This window comes from Rhinolophus sinicus, chromosome 11 (assembly GCF_057876585.1).
Source record: "Rhinolophus sinicus isolate RSI-liver-muscle chromosome 11, RSI-T2T, whole genome shotgun sequence".
NCBI lineage: Eukaryota > Metazoa > Chordata > Mammalia > Chiroptera > Rhinolophidae > Rhinolophus > Rhinolophus sinicus.
In genome coordinates this window covers 23,192,054-23,211,579 of record NC_142511.1, presented here as the reverse complement: position 1 = coordinate 23,211,579, position 19,526 = coordinate 23,192,054, and the positions used below count along the sequence as shown (strand labels likewise).

The 19,526-nt window shown below is 51.8% G+C and overlaps 1 protein-coding gene across 1 annotated transcript; it reads right to left on the bottom strand.

The window, feature by feature from the left end:
* Positions 1-548: 548 nt before the first annotated feature.
* Positions 549-19,496, bottom strand: NUAK2 (NUAK family kinase 2). The gene is made up of 7 exons (XM_019711469.3): positions 17,953-19,496; positions 9,574-9,694; positions 6,756-6,907; positions 6,344-6,409; positions 4,126-4,245; positions 3,449-3,581; positions 549-2,804 (listed from the first exon to the last, which is right to left on the bottom strand). Exons 1-7 carry the CDS (start codon positions 18,292-18,294, stop codon positions 1,744-1,746), a joined length of 1,995 nt encoding a protein of 664 aa, XP_019567028.2. The 5' UTR covers positions 18,295-19,496; the 3' UTR covers positions 549-1,743.
* Positions 19,497-19,526: the final 30 nt, after the last annotated feature.

Here is a 19,526-nt window from a genome sequence, read left to right as displayed (position 1 = left end):
AGCTGGGAGCTGGCCAGGACTGGGGATATTTGGGGGGGCCTGTGAACACCAACCAGGAGGGGGCAGGGCGTGGGGAAGGAGCCTGCTTGAAACCAGAGCCAATGGCTTCACGGCTTGCCTACACTTTGTCCTTATTCCCCCTTTTGTCCCGACCCTTGTAATGCCAGAGTTTCTCAAAGGAGCAGGCCAGCGGGTGGGGAATGCTCTGCTGGGGTTGAGAGGGATGGCCTTCTAGGGGGGGCATTCCAAGCATTCTTTACTTCACTAGGGGTCATGCGGTGGGGGTGGAGGGAGTGGGAAGCAGCTGCCTAGCACTGAGGAATGGGGATTTCTTTGGAGGGAGAGAATAAAGGCTGTGGGGGTGTCTTCAAGCAGCAGGGGACCGAGCTGGATGGTGGGGCAGTACAAACTGCCAAGCCTACTTCTCCCTTCAGTGCCAAAGGCAGGAAGTGCAAATGGGACCCTCCGCCCAGGCTCTCCCACCTGTGCGCTTAACCGGGCAGAACTGCTGTTGGAGATACAATGAGGAACCTTTCGGAGCTGTGAGCTGGGTTTCTGTTGTGCTTTATTTTTATTAAGCAGGTTCTCTATTTCCCATCTGTGATAGTCCAGGAGGTGTGTTAAGAGAAGGCTCAAAGAGACCCGTGTCTCAGGTCCTCAAACAGTATCAGAGGTTATTTTCAATCACCATTCTGGTTTTCAATGGAATGGCTATTCCTGGCCACAGAGCAGGGAAGAGGGACCATCAGGTAGACAAAGTCAGGGCCTGGATGAGGGAGCCAGAGACCCCCTCCGGATAGTGCAATGGAACTTGGGGATTTATAAAAGATCCCCCTCCCCCCAGGATCAGCAGAGAATCATTGCAAAAATATCTCTCTATACACAAAAGTTAGATGTCATAGTGGACTTTCCAGAACATAGTATTCACATTATTGAAAACAGTAAGATTCACTTTTTGAAAAACACGGAGCTGAAAATATAAATAGGACATTTTAGGGTCCTGAAAGCCCAGAGAAATAGACACATCCACTCTGAGTAGCAGGAGCAGCTTGGAGGCTAGAGAAGTTCAGAGTCTTTGAGGTCCAACGTGGGGGTCCAGGGGAATCTGAGCCCCTTGAGATGAAGTCCAACAGCCTGAGGCTTTTCAAGTCTTTCAGAGTCATAGCAGCAACTCCAGGAGGCTTGGGCCAGGGTTGCAGGACGGGAAAGGAGAACCTTTGAGGAAAGAGGTCGTGTTCTCTTACTGCTGGGAGAAATAAGAAAGGGTACTCTAGAACGTTTCCAGGATGATGCGGGCACATTAGGGAGTTCCATGTTTCAGTTTTAGTGCCTGGTGAGGACGGGAGTGTGTATCTGAGGAGTTCCCATCCCCACCGTGGCAAGAAGGCACCACGCACAGAACTTACTCATCGCAATAAAGGAGTTGAGTACTGACAAGAGTGCTCTTTCCAGATTTCTCTGGTCTGACCATGTGGACGTGAAACAGAAAACCCGGACTTGGCCATGGGCCTTCCCCTCTACTTCTCTACTCTTTTCCCCTCTGTCTTCTTGGTTTGACAGGGCTGAAGACATTGAATCCTCAATGCATTTCACTTGCCCATTTCCCACATCCAGCCCTCCCCAGGGCTTAGTTACAAACCATCTCAGCCTTCTGGGCTGGAATGCTGGTCCTGGGAGGCTGGGGAGAAGGCAGTCTCTCCTCAGGGAGTTGCCAGGTGCGTCTTAGAATAATGCCCCCCACCCTCAGCTGAGCTTTGAGCAGACCCCCAGTGCCTGTCGGTAGGTCTCTGTCACCACCTGGCAGTCCATGAGGGAAAAGCAGCTGTCCCCCAGGGAGTCCTGGCGCCAGCGCCTCAGGCCCCTGCTTCCAGAGCCCTCTGAGGTGGGCTCCTCAAGCCCCATAAGGCTGTCCACAGACACACAGCCCCGCAGCGGGGCTTCAGGGAGCCGTTCAGGCAAGTCCAGCTGGTCAAAGGACTCAGAGGACAGGATGCTCTCCTCACTCAGAGCCCCCGAGGGGCGGCTGGCCTGGGATGGACAGCAAGGTGAGGCCAGTTCATTCAAGGAGCCGAAGGTGGTGGGGGCTGTGTGTTCCAGGGCTGTGCGGGAGAACTTGCCGTTGTGTTTGAGGATACCCTTGCGATGGAGCAGCCCCAAGGCCTGGGGGGGCTTCTGCTCCACAGAGACTCCACTCATGAACACGTCCCCTGCATCCAAGAGCTCCCCAGACTCGCTGGGTTCAGGAGAGGAGTAGTAGCCAGATTCCCGCTGCCGAGACGTCTTGAGGATGCCCTTCTTGGGAAGCAGGGGGGCAGCGTGCCCTGGGCTCGCAGGGACCGTGCTGAGTTCAGAGTCCTCCCTTGCCCACTCTGAGGAGGCAGACACCTTCTTTTTGAGAATGCCCTTTGGTAGCTTGAGGTTGCCCTTGCCAGGACGAGGGGAGGGGTCGCCAGCCGGGTCCCCCTGGAGAGACTGGGCCATGTCATTCTCTTTGCGGGACTTCTTAAGGGAGTGCTGGCGCTCCAGGCCAGGGGCCACGATCCCACCTCCAGGTGTGTGCTGCTTGAAGAAGCTGCATACCTTGGCCCCGTTCTCCAGGAGGGGGCGGGAGGACCGCCGGAGCCAGTCAGCCATGGAGGCCCGGCCGGAGTCACCGCCAGGGCGCCCTCCCTCGTGCAGAGCCTCCTGTTCCCCCACACAGGTGGCATAACCCCAGTTGACCCACCAGTGACTGGCCACATCCTCCAGGGTGGCCCGGCGGGTGGGGTTCACCATTAAGAGCCACCGGATCAGGCCACAGGCGTCTGGAAGACAAAATGCAGGAGCTTCAGGTTGGCAGCCAGGAGAAGGGGCATCTCCCCGTCTGTGCTCAGATACTGCTCATCCCTGTGTCAGATATGTCCACTCCTGCCTCGAGCTCTGCACACACGCAGCGGGGCCCGCTTTCCTGCATGGATTCTGCCGATTTCCTTTTCTATCCCACGTCCCTCAGGACTGTGGTCCCTTCATCCGTCTTGGATGTTAGTGTGTACCTTCCTTCTTCCTACCGAAATGCAACCCTCTGAGGGTGTGGACTGTGCTCAACGGTAATGTAAGGTTCTCACACCCTGTTTCTTGCCTTCTACTTCCTAGGTGAAAGGACGGAAAGATTTCTCAGGATGAGGACAAAAGCAATAGGGAGACAACTGTAGTAAAGAGGATCTAAGTTAGACCTTAGCAAGCACTTCCCAAATATAATAAAGCATGCCCATAAGGGAAGAGAGATATCCCCTCCTTCCTAAGAGGTCACAGACATTGGAGACAGAGCGATGACGGGGGGGGGGGGGGGGGGGGGGGGACTCTCATCTACAGTGGGTTTTCCTCTTTACTGCCACCGTTTCACTCCTGCCTCAGGAATTAGCGTAGGGCACCCACAGCCGGAACGAGAACACTCACACCCCTCACTCACCGGAGGGTTTAGGCGGCTCCCGGTAGGCCCCACTGCTGATCTGTTTCACCAGCGTCTTATGGTCTTGCCCATCAAAGGGCATGGTGCCATGCACCAGGATGTACAGGAGAACACCCAGGGACCAGCTGTCTACCTGAGAGAGAGAGAGGGGTGGTGATCCGCAAGCATGCCTGCGTGCCCCAGACTGGAGGGCTTCCAGCCTCACTTCCACTCCAGAAAAGAAAGCGGTACATAGTGGAGAACTCAGAGGTCAGTGCTTCTGAGGACCATCTCCCTCTAGTACCCAGGGAAAGAGGGGTGAGGCTGTAGGAGGGACTAAGGCTCATGGGGAGAGGTGTTGCGTCCCCTTGGAAAGGGCAGCCACTCAAGAGCAGTGGTGAGGTCATCCCTTTAAGGGCCAGGAGTGAGTGGCTGGCTGGGTGCTGGGAGAGATGATGGGAACCAGGATAGTGTGGGGCACAGAACTAGACTAGGGGTCAGGAGACTTAAGTTCTTGTTCCAGTTGTGCCTGTCCTTGCTGGAGAGCTGGCAAGTCACTACTTTGGGAGGAGGTGTGGGTGGGCTGCATTATGTGCTCTGAGAAAGGGAATAACTAGGAAACCAACCCACCTATTTCACAGGAGCTCAAGTCACAGGAAATAGATGAGGCAGGCTGGCAGCAGAGGGTGGACACTCACCTCTGGGCCTGTGTAGGGCTTCCCGTTGACTATCTCCGGTGAGGCGTAGAGGGGGCTCCCGCAGAAGGTCTGCAGGAACTTGCCTTGGTGGTAGAGGTTGGAGAGGCCAAAGTCAGCAATCTGTAGGAGTGGGTCAAACGCAGTCACACCAAGCCCTAGGTTTTCTGCAGTTCTCAGCCTGCCCCTCTCCCGACCCCAGAGTAACCCAGTCCCCAGGAAGAGGAAAGGGAGAAAGGGCGCTCATGACCCCCACTCCACACTGGGCACTGCCAACACAGCTCAGGCCCTGGAAGAAAGAGCCCTGCAGAGGTTGTCAATGTCTAGGAAGAATGTGCGGGGGCTCCAAGGTCCTTACTGTTCCCCAGGCCCTGCTGCTCACGTTGTGCCCCACTCCAGACGTGCGCTTTCCTGCACGTCCCCCTGATCCAGCACGCCCACCTCCCCGGGAAGCTCTCCACTGCCCTGAGGTCTCCTGCTCTCAGTTTCCAACGGCTCACTGTAGCCCCCGCTCGTCAGCTCTGTCTCCTCATTTTACCACAGCAGTATGTTCCCCACGCTGACCTCCTGCAGCTCCTAGCACAGGGTGACCCATGGATGGGACTCAATGGGAAGGTCTACCAGATGGAGCGGGAGCGTCAACCTCTCATGCCAGTGTCATGGCCCTCAGCAGCATGTCACTCCAGCACTGCTTAAGCACAAAGGCTGGCCTGCCCTTCCTAGCAAAGGGCTCGTCTATGACCATACCTGGGTGGAAACATGGGATCAACCCAGAACAGATGAAAAGAAATAGTGAGGGCAGAACAAAGGTCATGGTTGTGGTTACAGCCCAGGAGAAGGAATCTTCTCACAGGACTCCCTGAGCCGCCTGACACCGAGGCCTTGAGAGGCCCCAAGCTCCTCTTCTTGCTCCCGAGAGACCCTTTCCCCAGTATCCTCAGATAAAGGCTGAGGCCCGTGCCCTGCTGTTCCTGACCTCTTTGTCCCCAGCAGAGGGTCATGTGTGTCCAGGGTGGGGAGGGGTTGTTTATGAAACTCTGGCTCCTTCGTTTATGGTTTTATTGGCCTCTTATCAAGCAGTTACCAGTTGAAGCCCATAACGAGGCAGATGATTGGTGCCGATAGGAGAGTTCATGCCTGTCTGAATTGTGTGGGTTTATTGGCTCTGACCCCATTCCCCATAGCATCAAAGCAAGCCCCACCTGCTCCGGGAATTGGCTGGGAAAAGGGAATGAACTCAGTGCCAGGGTACCTCAGGGCAAAGGTCAGAGGCCACTGGAGAAGAGGCTATGTCCTGGGTTTAGGAAGATTCTGAGGAGGGTCCGCGTGCAGTCAGAGCCCTCGGGCACCGGCAGAGGCCGGCCTGCTCGTCTCTTCCTCTTCCAGCTCTGAGACCTGAGTTTATCTATCAAGGTGAATTTCTCAGATCCAAATTTAACTACTTAAGCATGGGAAGTCAGCAGCTGTAGGAAGCAGGAGGCTGGCACTGAAATGCTTGGTCTTTGGGCAAAAGTGCCAAAGGTCTACCTAATCGCAGCAGATTAAAGCATGTATGCATGTACTGTGTTTCCCCGAAGGTAAGACCTAGCCGGACAATGAGCTCGAATGCGTCTTTTGGAGCAAAAATTAATATAATTAATATAAGACCTGGTATTATGTTATATTATACTATACTATACTATACTATACTATACTATACTATACTATACTATACTATATTATATTAGACCCGGTCTTATAGTAAAATAAGACTGGGTCTTATATTAAGTTTTGCTCCAAAAGATACATTAGAGCTGATTATCCAGCTAGGTCTTATTTTCGGGGAAACAGGGTATGTGTGCATATGTGTGTGTGCATGCATGTGTGTGGGAAGAACTCAGGCCATGGTCTTCTCCCTGACAGCTCCAAGGTTGAGCAAAATCTGACCCTAGACCTAGATTCCTGTCAGCCTTGTGGTGTTAAGAGCACTGTTTGGAGAGTCAGAAGACATTGGTTCTAGCCCAGGATCAGCCTCTCGCTAGTCATGGGACTTTGTGCAAGTAACCTCTTATCTTGAGGCCTCAGTTTTCCACCCATAAAATGAGGTGGGAACCAACATATAAGTCTGAGCTTTGCTTGACTCCTTCTGGAACTCCCTAAGGGCTTAGAGATACTTGGCTAGGGACAGTGCAGAAAGGCTGGGAGGAGTGGGAGAGCTGCTAGGAACAAAAGTGGGGCTCACCTTGATATTTCCATTGGCATCTAGGAGGATGTTCTCCAGTTTGAGATCCCGGTGGACAACCCCATTCTGAAAGAGGGAGGGAGGGTCAGGGGAAGGACACGAGGGAGGGAAAGGAATGAAGGCCTAGTCTAGGAAGGGAGGTAAACACAAAGGGGGCCAGGGAGGAGAGCACAGGTAGGCTGGGAATATCCATCTTTATTGGTAGAAAGTACAACAAATAACAGGCCTTTTCACCCCCAGCCAAGGGACTCAACGCCAGACACCAGCTTTCCATAGGCTGAGTCCAAAATCAAGTCTTGCCTCTGCTTTTCCCTGTGTGATTCTGGAGAAGTCATGGAATCTCTCTGACCTAAAGCAGCCTCGGAGCCCAGGGACCACCCCTAAGGACAGGGCTGGGCAGGTAGCGGCTCACCTGGTGGCAGTAGCGCACAGCAGAGACAATCTGCCGGAAGAAATGGCGGGCGTCACGCTCGCTGAGCTGCTGCCGCTCACTGATGTAGTCGTACAGGTCGCCCCGGCTGGCGTACTCCATGACAATCACGATCTTGCTGCTGTTCTCAAACACTGAGGCAGAACAAGGCAGGACGTCAGGCACCTCTAGAACGCACTGCTCCCCACTGGGGCCTCCTGCCTCTCCCTGGCCCCAGACCAGGCAGGACCTTCCTCCAGGGATGTCTGCTAATGGGGCAGGAGGGTGGCAAATAAAGGCAGGAGGAGGGCCTTTGAAGCTCTCAACAGCTTCCAGTAGCAATGAATGAATTAAAGCCAAGGGAACTGGCTCACCCTCCCTCTCTTTGGAAGTACAGGCTTTTAAGGATTCTTCTTCTTTTTTTTTTTTAAGGAAGGCGCAGCTCACAGTGGCCCATGCGGGGATTGAACTGACAACCTTGCTTGGTGTTATCAGCACCACACTCTAACCAACTGAGCTAACCGGCCGCCCCATTTTTGAGGATTCTTAAAACTACCCTGCAAATTCCCAGGTAAGCAGAGACATCACTGGATGAGAATGAAAAGCCAAGCTCTCTGGTTCAGAATTTGGTGCTTTTTTGCCTCATGACCTTGGGTAAATCTCATGTAGATCCATCAGTAAGAATACAGGTTTGGGGTTTGAATCCTGGCCCCATCACTTACTAGCTGGGTGGCCTTGGCAAGTTATTCAACCAGCGTGTCTCAGTTTTCTCATGTGAAGAATGGGATAATAATGGCAACCTCTTAGGACTGGGGTGAGAACGAGACAAAAGGTAGTGACTAGCTGACCAAACAGGTGTAGGGGCTGATGTCAGCAAGCACTCAATAAGTGGCACCTACTGTGGTATGATCAGCATCTCCATATATACACTTGAATAATAATGCTCATAAAATACCTGCCTTGAGAATCAGAAGAGGGATAAAAAGTATATGCAAGTGGTTTGTACACTATAATGTACCGTGGAGCGTGGAGATATTTATCTCCCTCAGTATCTTTGACTTCCTGCTCAGAATACTGCCAGGGCCTTGTCCGCAGAAGCAGTCAATAAATATTTGGTAATAAATTGACTGGCTGGGCTCCTAGCAGTCAGTCTGCCCCAACTGGCTCGTCAACATGTGTAGGAGGGGCCTTCTTGGCACCTCAGGCCTTGTCTGAGCTCCAGCCCCCTGGAAAGGTAGGGAACGACTAGTCACCAAACTGGCCCTTCAGCTAGGTATGTGTCAGAACACGTACATCCCTGACATTGCATCTTTGTGTCAAACGGGTCCTAGGACTTTGGCTTGCTCAGCCAAACTACTGCTGTATGTGAGTAGCACAGTGAGACTGTGAGAAGGAGCTGAGGGAGGCAGCTTCTCCCAGGAGGAGTCGCAGCACCCAGGCAGTTGGATACATAGCCAGGAAGACTGAGGTTTTTTCCAGGGGAACATGAGTGAGTGGCCCTGATGAATGGCGGCCCAGACTCCTGGGAGATGCCTAGCTGAGCCTCCATCCCTGTGCTTCTCCATATCTCTGTGCCTTTGTGCCATGAAATTGGGGTTCAAGAGCCAGCACATTCTGGACAGTAGCTAGATTAGGGATCAGTCCCCCCCAATCCACATCTCCTAAAGGATGTGACAGGATGGCAATGGATCTGGGGGAGCCCTGCCAGACACACAGTAACAGTGATGGCCCTATGTCTGCTGAATCTGAAGGTGCAGGAGAAGCCACATGCTGAATGTCAAAGTTCAGTTCCCAGGCCTGGCTGGAAATATAGATGTGGGGGAAAATTTACACACACACAGACTCACACACACAGACACATACATACACACACACGGCCCAATCACCAAGTTCAGCCTGGCTGAACCAATACTGTCATCTTCCCACTCTTCCCTGGGGGAAATAAACAGAGATACAATTAGCTTTCTCAGCCACTTGCCTGGGCTCCTCGTGGGACAGGCTCAGGCCACGGGGCCATGTCAACGGTTCTGCCCTTAGTCATCCTATATACAGAACCCAAGAAAGGAGACTTCTCTTGTACTTCCCAGCAGTAATACTCAGAGGGCAAAGCCATGGGCTCCCCGCCCTCCCTCCTGCCACTAGCCCCCGTTTCCTAACTGAATGATGTTATGTAAAGGCTAGAAGCAGACAGGTATGTTTGGGAGGTGGTTCCCCTCTTTCTGTCATCACCCTCTTACTCACTTTGTTCTCTGGGTCACAGGGATCAGGACAGTTGGAGTGGAAAGCCAGCACAATGTCAGAACAAGTGAAGGCTCAGAGAGCTAGGAAGGAGAGGCAGGAGCTGGCCCCCATGGCAGGAATGATTCAGAGTACAGGGCAGCCTCTAGGAGGCCTGGCTCTTGGGACTTATGAAGAATAGCACCCACACACCTGAGACAGGTGCAGGTCATTGTATGTTTCAGACTCCCCTATATTGCTGAGGATCTCACTGGGTCGGGGAGGTAGTATGCAAGTACGGAAAACCTAACAATGACAACAAAAAGCCTACAATCTGTTGAGTTCCTCCCGTTAGCTGAGCCCTTGGTGACATTTAATTTGATCTTTGCAACGACACTGTGACATATGTGGGGTTATCCTGTTTTACAAATGAGGAACTGAGGCCTACCCAGAGATGAAGTGGAATTAGCTGCTGGGTTTCAAATCCAGCTTTTGCCCAACTCCAAAGCCTGCGTCTCTCTTATTCCTTTGTACATCGGTTCTGACTGTTCTTACACACACACACACACACACACACACACACTCCAAGTGCCCCCCTCTGTACCTTCATGGATGGCAATGATGTGCGGGTGGTTGAGTGACGACATGATCTCAATCTCTCGTCGGATGTGCATCAGATCTTGCTCATCTTTGATTCTGTCTTTCCGGATCGACTTGATGGCCACCTGGGAACAGAGAATGCAGGAGAGTGAAGAGAAAGGTTTGGCAGGTGAAGGTGTCCCTGAGGACACTCTCAAAGTCCTGACTCTGGTTTGCCTGCAGCTGCTACAAAGGCCACAGCATAGACCCAGAGAAGCCACTCCACGTTCATCAGAGACGGTGGCAGAGAGACTGGAGAGCACCTTCTCTAGAGAAGGTCTCACCTGGGCTGGGTGTAGTCCGTGTTAGCAGGAAGCAAAAAGGGCCAATAACCTTATTGGGAGTCCACAGATGAACAAAGAAGGTAAGAACATGCACTCAGAAGACCAATGCTTTATGATTTATAAAGCAAATTTACCACACTCCGCCATGAGAGCAACGATTGGATCCCTGATGTCCAGCACGGGGCCTGACACACAGTAGGCACTGAATAATGTCTGTTGCATTAGTAAATGAATTGGCCCTCACAACAGTTCTGAGAGACAGCAGAGAAATTATCATCCTTTCCTTTTACAGGTGAGGTAACTGGTACCCAGAGCGGTTAAATGACTTGTTCAAAGTCATACTGTCACAGACATGGATGAACCTTGAAAATATTATACTAAGTGAAATAAGCCACACAAGGACGAATGTTATGTAAGTCTACTTACATGAGGTAGCCAGAACAGATAGGAAAATGCACAGGACAGAAAGTAGAATAGACGTTACAGGGGAGGGGAGTGGTAGAGGTGAGGGTGGCGGGATGGGAGTTACTGTGTAATGGGTAGAGAGCTTCTAGAATCATCTGAAATGATGTTAGAAATGCGTAGTGGTGATGGCTGCACAGCATTGTGAATGTACTTAATGTCACTGAATTGTACACTTAAAATGGTTAAAATTTTATGTTATATATATTTTACCACCAAAAAAAATTGTGAAAAAAACAAGTCCCTACAGTCTCGGTAAGGAATGTCCCTCTTCCAGCAACAAACAAACAAACAGACAAACAACTAGACAGTGACACAAAATCCTCTGGGCTTTGTTATCTTGTCTGTAAAGGTGAAAATACCACATAAGGATTAAACCCTCTGGTTGGTTTGTGTGGTGAGTTCAGGAAGGTGGAGTGAGGCAAGAGGAAATGGAGAAAGAGCTGCCAAGACGCCGGTTAAGCAAAGCTCTTGGAGGCTGAGGAGTTTCCATCCCTTTCTCTGCTTCGTTCCACTCAGGGATGGGTAACAGGAAGAGAATAACAATAGTGCAGACGGTGTGTGAGTGGTGTATGCAGAAGACACCGCCTGGGGAGTCAGTGGACCTGGTTCCACTACAGGCTTTGTCGCTGTCCCCATGGGCAAGTCCCACCCCCTCTCAGAAGTTCAGTTTTCTTTTCTGTGAAACAAACAGCCTGAACGAAGTTGTCTGAGGTGCTTTCCTGCTCTGAGTCTGTGAGATGAGCCTTATAAATGCCATGGGCCCTCAGGCTGCATGGCTGGCATCAGATGCTGGGCAGGGCTGGGCTGTTACAGGGCTGGTTAGTTCCTGTCAAGTCCTGTCCAGGGACACAAATGGCAAATACAAGACTTCCTCTTTATGGGATACGGGCGAGTTATGAAAAATCTGAAGGCACAGACTGAGGTAAACAGCTCCTCATTCAATTTCCCAGGAGGTTTGCCTCCCCTCAAGGTTCAGAAGGAAACAGAAAAAAGGAAAGCACTGCTGGAAGGGAGGGACCTCTAATCCCCTTTTTCACAGGGCTCTGGAGGAAGACAATGGCTTCCCGCTCACAGGACAGCAGACAGGAATGCGGAACAGCCCTAATCCCGTAAGAGGAGCTGCTCACAGTGGCCAGAGCCCGGTCACCCTGGCAACAGACCAGGGATGGCCTGCCCTCGGCTCTGCTCTTGCCCCAGAGCTGCTCCCTGAAAGAGGGGGGCAGGGAGGACAATGGCAGCGGGCGGGGCCAGAGGGACGGTCACCATGGAGCCTACCCCCAAGATGCCGGAGACGCCACAATGCAGCTGCACGTGCTCCCTTCACAGCCTCCCACTCCTGCTCCAACCCCCCCAAGAGCTGAGCAGGAAAATCCCTGCCTTAGAACTGGACAGGAGTGGGGACGGGGAAGAAGAGGCTGGAATCCTCTGCCTCTGAGAATTCAACCTGGAGCTCGTTCCTGCACACCTCTCTCTCCATGTCCCTTTTCTCTCCCTGAAGGAAAGATTTATGTACTAGTTCTTTTCTCTCTAAAATTCTTCATTTTAAAAATCAGACAATGGATTAAGTGTTATGAGCTCTTTGGATAAAGGGCAATAAAAATTGTATCAATAGATAGTAAAAAAATCATCCATAAATCACATATCTAGATAATGAAACAGAACTATTTGAGAGTTTAAGATGCACACATATGCAAAAACCAAGCACATCTTGACTATGTAATTGTGTACACACAAACACATACAACAATGAGAGAAGTCATCCTAGGCTTAGGAGCTAGAGATCTAAAGAAGACAAGGCCTAAAAGAAATGAGGTCTCCCCAAAATAAAGGGGTCTGCGTGGTGTTAGAAGGAGTCCCTGCATGGACAGAGAGTAACAAGTTAAACCCCAAGATCCATTTCTTTCAATTTCGGAAGCCTGTGGTTCTAAATCAGAACGTTAACCCCAGTGACCAATTCCATCCTCCTGCCAGCTTGTGCTCTGGCCTCAGGGGGTAGGTCAAGGACCCCTCGGTTATCTACATTAGGTCCTAAGAGTGCACAGCATGGCTGGCACTTCTCAGGCAGGACACAAGTTATGCTGTCATGCTGCCACCAGTCTCCAAGCAGGTAACAGACAAGAAGAGCGATGTATCACTGCTCTGGTAGAGCTGGGTCACGGGTTCCCAACCTATTCCAGCCCCACGAAACAGGCCCCTAGTTACCTGTTGGCTAGCCAGTCAAAGTAAATTAGATATAGCAACAGCTCAGGCCTAGACAGAGCTCCAACACAGAAAGCACTCAACAGTTGTTCATGGTGCACACAAATCACGAATAGATATTTATTAGTTAAATCATTGGGCTGATACTTGACTGATGGGACCAGTGCCCAGATAAGATTTTCTGCCTTTCTTCTCAGGCATGGGAGGAGAGTCAACCTCTGTTACTGGGTCTAATTTTGAGGGACCTTTCTTCTCATCTGCAAGGTAACTGAGCAACCATTCTGTAGAGTGAAAACATACTGACTAGAGCCAAGGAGGAGGGTAGCAAGTGCTGAATGGATCACCTCGCGATCTGAAGACCACATGCCCAGACATAATCCTGGTTCATCTCAGTATGGTTATTAAAAGTGCCCCTTCTACTCTCGTTTAGATGATATACAGCCACCCCACTCAGAGCGGACAGGGAACCCAGGCGTGACAATAGATGACAATGTAAATGTGAACACCACATCCGTGGGGTATCATCCCCATTTGTGGAACTATGCAGCTCAGGACAAGTCACTTAAATGATCTGGTTAACTGGTCTGGCTGGTTTTAATGTCCTCATCTGAAAAATGAAAGGGCATTTCTTCTCCAAATATCTGATGAACACCTACTATATACCTGGTGTTATGCTAGGTGTTGGGAATTTAGAAAAATATTGGACAGTCCCTGTGCCAAGGCATTCAGTCCAGTGGGAAGAGTGGCAATTAAATCAACTCCAGTCTAGTGTGATGAATGTAACAGTTGAGGTCCCTGCCTGCCAGGAGCACAGGAGAGAGCTTTCTTTGCCTAGAGGAGAAGAGAAAACAACCTGTGGGAGAAAACTTTGTTTTAGATCTTGAAGGATGAGTGGGGTTTGCCAAGCCAAGGAGGGCAGGTTAGGGAGGGGCAATAGGGACATTCCAGGCGGAGAGAAAGTTTTGAGCAAAGGCCAGAAAGAAAGGAACCATTCACAAATTTGCACATCAGGCTCTCTAAGCTCTCTTCCAAACACTAGCAAAATGCTAGCGTCTTCAGAAATGGGTCACCTGCTATTATGCCAGGAAGGTGCTAGCCAAAGATTGTTATAATGGCTTGTTCAGAGGCCCCATGCTACACCTATGTTAACCTGCCTGAGCAAAATTCCTATTGATGATGGCCCAGTGAGTTTCTTGCCTCTGCAGCCCTACAAGTTGGAAAGGCAGCGTGGGTAATACCCTACCCCATTTTGCAAATGGAAAACAATGAGGTCCAGAAAGGTACACTGACTCACATCAAGGCAGAGTCGGAATCCAAGATGGAGGGGTGTTGCCTGGAGGTGCTGCCATCTCAGGAGACAAAAGATCCTTGCAGATGCCCTACCCTGCCTCCAGCTCCCTGCCTCCTACCCCTGGGAAAGGGAATGCCTCACACCCTGCCTTGGGCCAGGCTGTGCAGTACCACCAGCCACCCCCATCCCACTTACAGATACACAAACATGTGGGAGAAATGGGAGCTGGGACTCAATTGGTTAAACACTGCCTCCCCTCCAGGAACTCAGATCAGGAATGATCTAGATTCAGGAAAGGATGGCAGGAAGGTCTTGGAAAAGGAAGATCTAAAGTTCCTGGTTCCAGGTCCCAGGAAAGAGGGAGCAAGCTGGGCATCTCTGGTCATAGCTATTGCTGGGCCTTGGAGCCAAAATCCTTGACTCGTCTCTGGCCTTTCACGGAGCAGCTGCCATCGGGGAGGTGGGGCAAGGAGCCGGAGGATGACCCATTTAGATAATGGAAGAGAGGTTGGGCTGGGCAGAGTGTGAAGGGTCTGGTGGTGGTGGGGGGGCTCACCATCCCACCAACCCTGCCAAAGAACCGAGCGGGAAGAGGAATGGGCTCCAGGAATGAGGGGGGTCTGAGTCCCCTAAACCCCATGCTGTGCCCACTCCTCCATGCCATCCTCCTGTCCACTCTGCCAGGTTGCTGGGCAAGGTGCTTCCCTGCCCAGCCCTCTTGTGTGGTTTGGCCACAGCCCAAGGACAAGTGTCGCCTGCAGCCGGAGCCGCCCTCCCTACTGCTGAGCAGGCAGGTGCAGAAGGCGCTGGGGGCAGAGGAGGCCTTTGGCAGCTGATCGGGCGGGAGCCCTGCTCTGCCGCACGGGCTGAAACAGACTGGGACTTTGAACAGAGCAAAACCCAAAGTGGGTAGGCTTAAGGAAGCTGGGCACAACCCATTTTCTTGCTCAGGGCAGGACAGACCCAGGCAGGATGGGCACCGCCAGGACAGGGCAGAGTCTAGTCAAAGCCAGCCGTGCTAGGAGGACAACACTGTCAGTGTCAGCTACTGTGCTTTTCACTTACATACATGATCTTTTTAATCCTATGAGAACACCACACGGTAGGAATTAGTATAATCCACATTTTACAGATGAGGAAACGGAGCTACAGAGAGATCACAGAGCTGGTAGCAAGAGAGCCAGGATTTGAACCTTTGCAGCCTGACTCTGTCTGAGCTAAGCAGCCTTCCTGACGAGGTGAAAATCAGGAATGTAGTGTAGTTCACCCACCAAGGATGCCTCAACACAGGCAGCGTGTGTGTGGGTGGGAGTTGGTTCTCAGTGAGTCCACCAACCTTTGGCACTGCCTGGGGCTCTGGAGCTGACTGCTGGAATGACGACGCACACTGGGGCAACCCTGGGCTCCATTCAAGGCCAGCTCCCAGACCAAGACCCAGTATTGGTCATCCAGGACCTGGGGTGGTCAAATAGGGACCTACGTTGCAGGAATGCCATTAACCAGCCACAGAACAAATCACGTCCCCTCTCTGGGCCTCAGTTTCCCCAACTGTCAATGAAGGAATAGGACCAGCTCAGTCATTTTCAAACCATTTGAAATCCCGTGCAGCCATATAAAAGAGACAGCAGCACTCCTGCCAGATCACTATCCACTTGGACCCCCCTCATGTTCCCCACGGCACTCTTTGGAGATAAGACTTCCATGCGGACCACCCTAAAGGCCTTCATGGACTCCACATTCCAGGGGCCCCAGCAGGTGTTTTTCTCTTTAGGGGGAGGGGTAGTGAGGGAGCTGGGAGAGTCACAAGAGGAAATGTCATTTGGATACCAGGAATGTACTTGGACACAAGAAGGTCCAGAGCAAATATTTGTTTTTCCTTTGATGCCCTTCTGGAGTAGCCATTAGCCCTGCCCACCTGCCCTTCCCTCTGGAAATCCCATCTGGTCCCTCATAATCTCAGCCAGGCAGCTTGGGAATGGGAAATGTGCTAGAAAGGCAGGAATGGGGGTGGGGTGGGGAAGAGGACTCCCCTCCAGAATTGAGAAACCCTTAGGACAGCAGGCAGCTGCTCTCCAAGGAGGGAAACCCAGAGCAAGTGCCCGGCAGAAGCACGGTGGTCTATGAGATTAGCGAGGTTCACAACAGCTCCTGTTCCTACTGATCTCGGCTCCCTGCATACAACGAAAGGCAAGAGACCAGGGGGTACCTTCTGAATTCTCTCTGTTCTGATGTAACACGAGCTGGAATCCCTGCCTACAGCCACTGAGATTTGAAAACTGAAAGCTGGTTTATCTCATTCCAGAATCAATGAGCTCTCTCTCTCTCTCTCTCTCTCTCTCTCTCTCTCTCTCTCTCTCACACACACACACACACACACACACACACACACACACACACACGAGAAAGCACTGCAGTGACCCAGGTCAAGAGCCTGATGGGATCTCTAAACTTCAATCTCAGTTTCCCAGTTTCTGAGCCCCACAGTTCCCTCAATCCAATCTGCCCCCAACAAGAGGCATGAGCCATGAGCACCTATTTGCAGATAAGCCCCTGACAACGCCTGGGTCCAGCAATCTCAAGCCTGGAGCCTCACCAGGCCCTCACGGGAAAGAGAAAGAAAAGGAAAGCCAGGAAGTAAGTACATGATTGCCCAATAGCTGTAACCTGGCAGCAGGCAACTGGGGACAGTGCCAGGCATGAGCAGGAAAAACATACTCGGACCTACTGATGAGGCCATAAATCCACTCCCTTTCTCCAGCATCCACTCTCCTTCACCAATGAAATGACTTCTTGAAATGCAAACCAGCTACTGGCTGCAAAAGCAAACAATCTGAGGAGCCAACTGCAGCCACTGCCAATAGGGCAAACTATGGTCACACACACATGCACATCCCAAAACCAGCATCCAACTGGATTTAGCAAAACAATCCCTCGACCACCTGCCCTGAAGGGCTTGTTAAAATACAGGTTATTTGGCCCCATTCTAGACCTTCAGAATAAAGTTCTCTGAGTGGGTGGAACCAGAGAATAAGGATTTTAAACAAGTACCCAGATGACTCCTATACACATTAAAATCAAGTTTGGGAACCACTGTTAACTTTGGGCAAACTTGCCATCCTTTCAGGGTTGGCCTTTCCAGATATAAATATCAGTTCTCACTGTGAGTTCTACAAATCAGGACCAGTTTAAATTCACATTTGCATCTCATTCAATCCTATAGCATCTTGTGAGGGAGGTCGTGTTTTCTCCATTTTTGCAGAAGCGGAAACAGAGTACAGAGATAAATTGCTCCAAGTCCCACAGACGGCTACCTACACATACACACAGCAAATTAACAGGACACCTTCTTGAAAAGGTGGCAAACCCAAAGGTATCTTGGGGCACAGTGGACCTTGCACCAGAGCCTGGTTTCACTTTTCCCAGAATAAAGAAACCCATCATAATGAAACTGACTCACTCTTAGAGCTGGAAAGGACCTAAGTGTCAAACCCACCCTTCCCCTTCCCCACTGCAGAGCTCCATAGTAGCTGGGCTGCCAGATTAATAGCACTGAGTTGAGAACTGGACACCGCATTCATTCATTCAAACACACACACATTTACTAAATCCGCACTGTGATCAGGAGCCTTCTGCTCCCACTGCCCATTCCACGCTATTGGATAGCCTGCCTGTTCCAAGCAAAATCCCACTTAAGTTCCATCTTCTTTAGGGAGTCTTCTCATGCCATAACACGACACTAGGCGCTCTGCAGCAACTGTCCCCCTCATCACATTCTGTCCGGTGTTATTGGGGTTCGCGCTCTGCAGCAACTGTCCCCCTCATCACATTCTGTCCGGTGTTATTGGGGTTCGCGCTCTGCAGCAACTGTCCCCCTCATCACATTCTGTCCGGTGTTATTGGGGTTCTCAGCTCCACGACAACTGTCCCTATAATCAGGGACACGACCACCGCCCCCCGCACCCCCACGCAACTGCAGCTTGGTAAACACTAAATGGGGCCACTCCCGGGAGCAAGGCATTGGTCCCCGGCCCAACCTCCGCACTCCCCGCCGCCGGCCCAGCAGCCCGCCGGGCCGGTCGGCGCCGCGACAGGGAGCAGCACTCACCAGGCGCCCCGAGCTCTCCCGCGCCTTCTTCACCTTGCCGTAGGTGCCTTTGCCCAGGGTCTCCAGGAACTCGTAGCGGTGCCGCAAGTTGTGCTTGTGGTGGTGCCGCTTCACCGCCTGTTTCTTCATTAGGGGCTTGGGCGACTTGAGCCCGTCGGCCAGGGCGGCGGCGACCGAGGGAGCAGGGCTGGGGCGCCGGGGGAAAGCCAGCGACTCCATCGCTAGCTGGAGCGAGTGCAGAGTGGGGACTGGCTCGGGGGGCAGAGCTAGGTCCGGGGCACACGTCCCGCGCCCGGCACGGGAACCCACAGCTGCCCCGGAGCGCGCGCCCGGGCGCCGCATTCCAACTTGTTATAAACGTCGGGAGCCCCAGGTCCTGGCCACGCCCCACACGCCCATTGGTCAGCTCGCCGGCTGCACGTGACCGGGGCCGCCCGTATTGGCTCGCCAGGGCCTGCGGCCCCGCATACCCGCTCTGCGTGACTGGAAAGATGTCAGTGGGGCCCCGCCCACCTGTCCCCCTCCCCAGAGGGACAGACTGAGGGACACCAGTGGAAGCTGCTTGGTGGGTTGCTTACTCCTGGGGTCTGGAACCTTTAAGGGGCCTTAGAACTGCCCTTGAATCTGAGTGGCACTTGGTTCTGTTTGGAGCCACCTTTGGTCTTTATATTGTGCTGTGTTTTCAGTTAGCGAGGGGCCATCTGACCGTACTAGAGGTCACCAAAGTACTTCTCCATCCTGAGTAATTTGCTTCTCTCAAGCCAAAATCTGTAGTCACTTGACCACTTCTTTAAGACCATAAAGGGGAAAAGGGGATGAATGAGATGGAGGCAGCTAAGTGGGAGGGCTGGTTCTAAGTTCATCTGTCTTCAGTTAGATCACCCTTAATCGGATCCCAGAAATTCGGTTCTGGGCTTGTAGGCTTGTAGGGTTGAGTCGGTCCCTCAAGATGTGGTGGAATTTATGAAGTGTTGGAAGGAGGTGGACAGAAGCATTATTTAACTTGCCTCCCTAAATTTGTAAATAGCTGCCCACCCAAGCTTGTCCTCTCTGATTTTGGAGCCAGGAAGACTGGTGGTAGGTCATGAGGTTTGGCTTGGTTTTTAAGGCCTGGAGCACTAGGTCCAGAATCCCCATTCTGAGTGTCATTTAGAGTGAAATGAGAATACACATAGGCTATCCTCCTCCTTCTAAATGTGGAATGTAAAGGGGAGGAAGGCACATACACGATTTCCCCTTGAGTCTTTGTGATAACCTGGTCCTGTAAAATGGGTATTATTCTGCCCAAGGCCACACAACTGGTGAGAAACTGGAGGCAGAGCTGAGATTCAGACTCCCAGAAGAATGGTGCCTCCAGCTAGGGTTTCCAGGTGGGAATTCCCGTTCTCAGGAATTTTTTTCGCTTTCCCTTCCCAAATCCCGAGATATAAACTGTTTTCTGTTCTCCACAATGAATCGTTTCCACAAAGTGATGGTCAATGCTACCAACCACCTGGGTTCAAGAAGCAGATTTTCCCGATTTCCCAACCAACTTTTCTCGGGATTCGGGAATGGGAAAGCGGAAAAAATTTTGA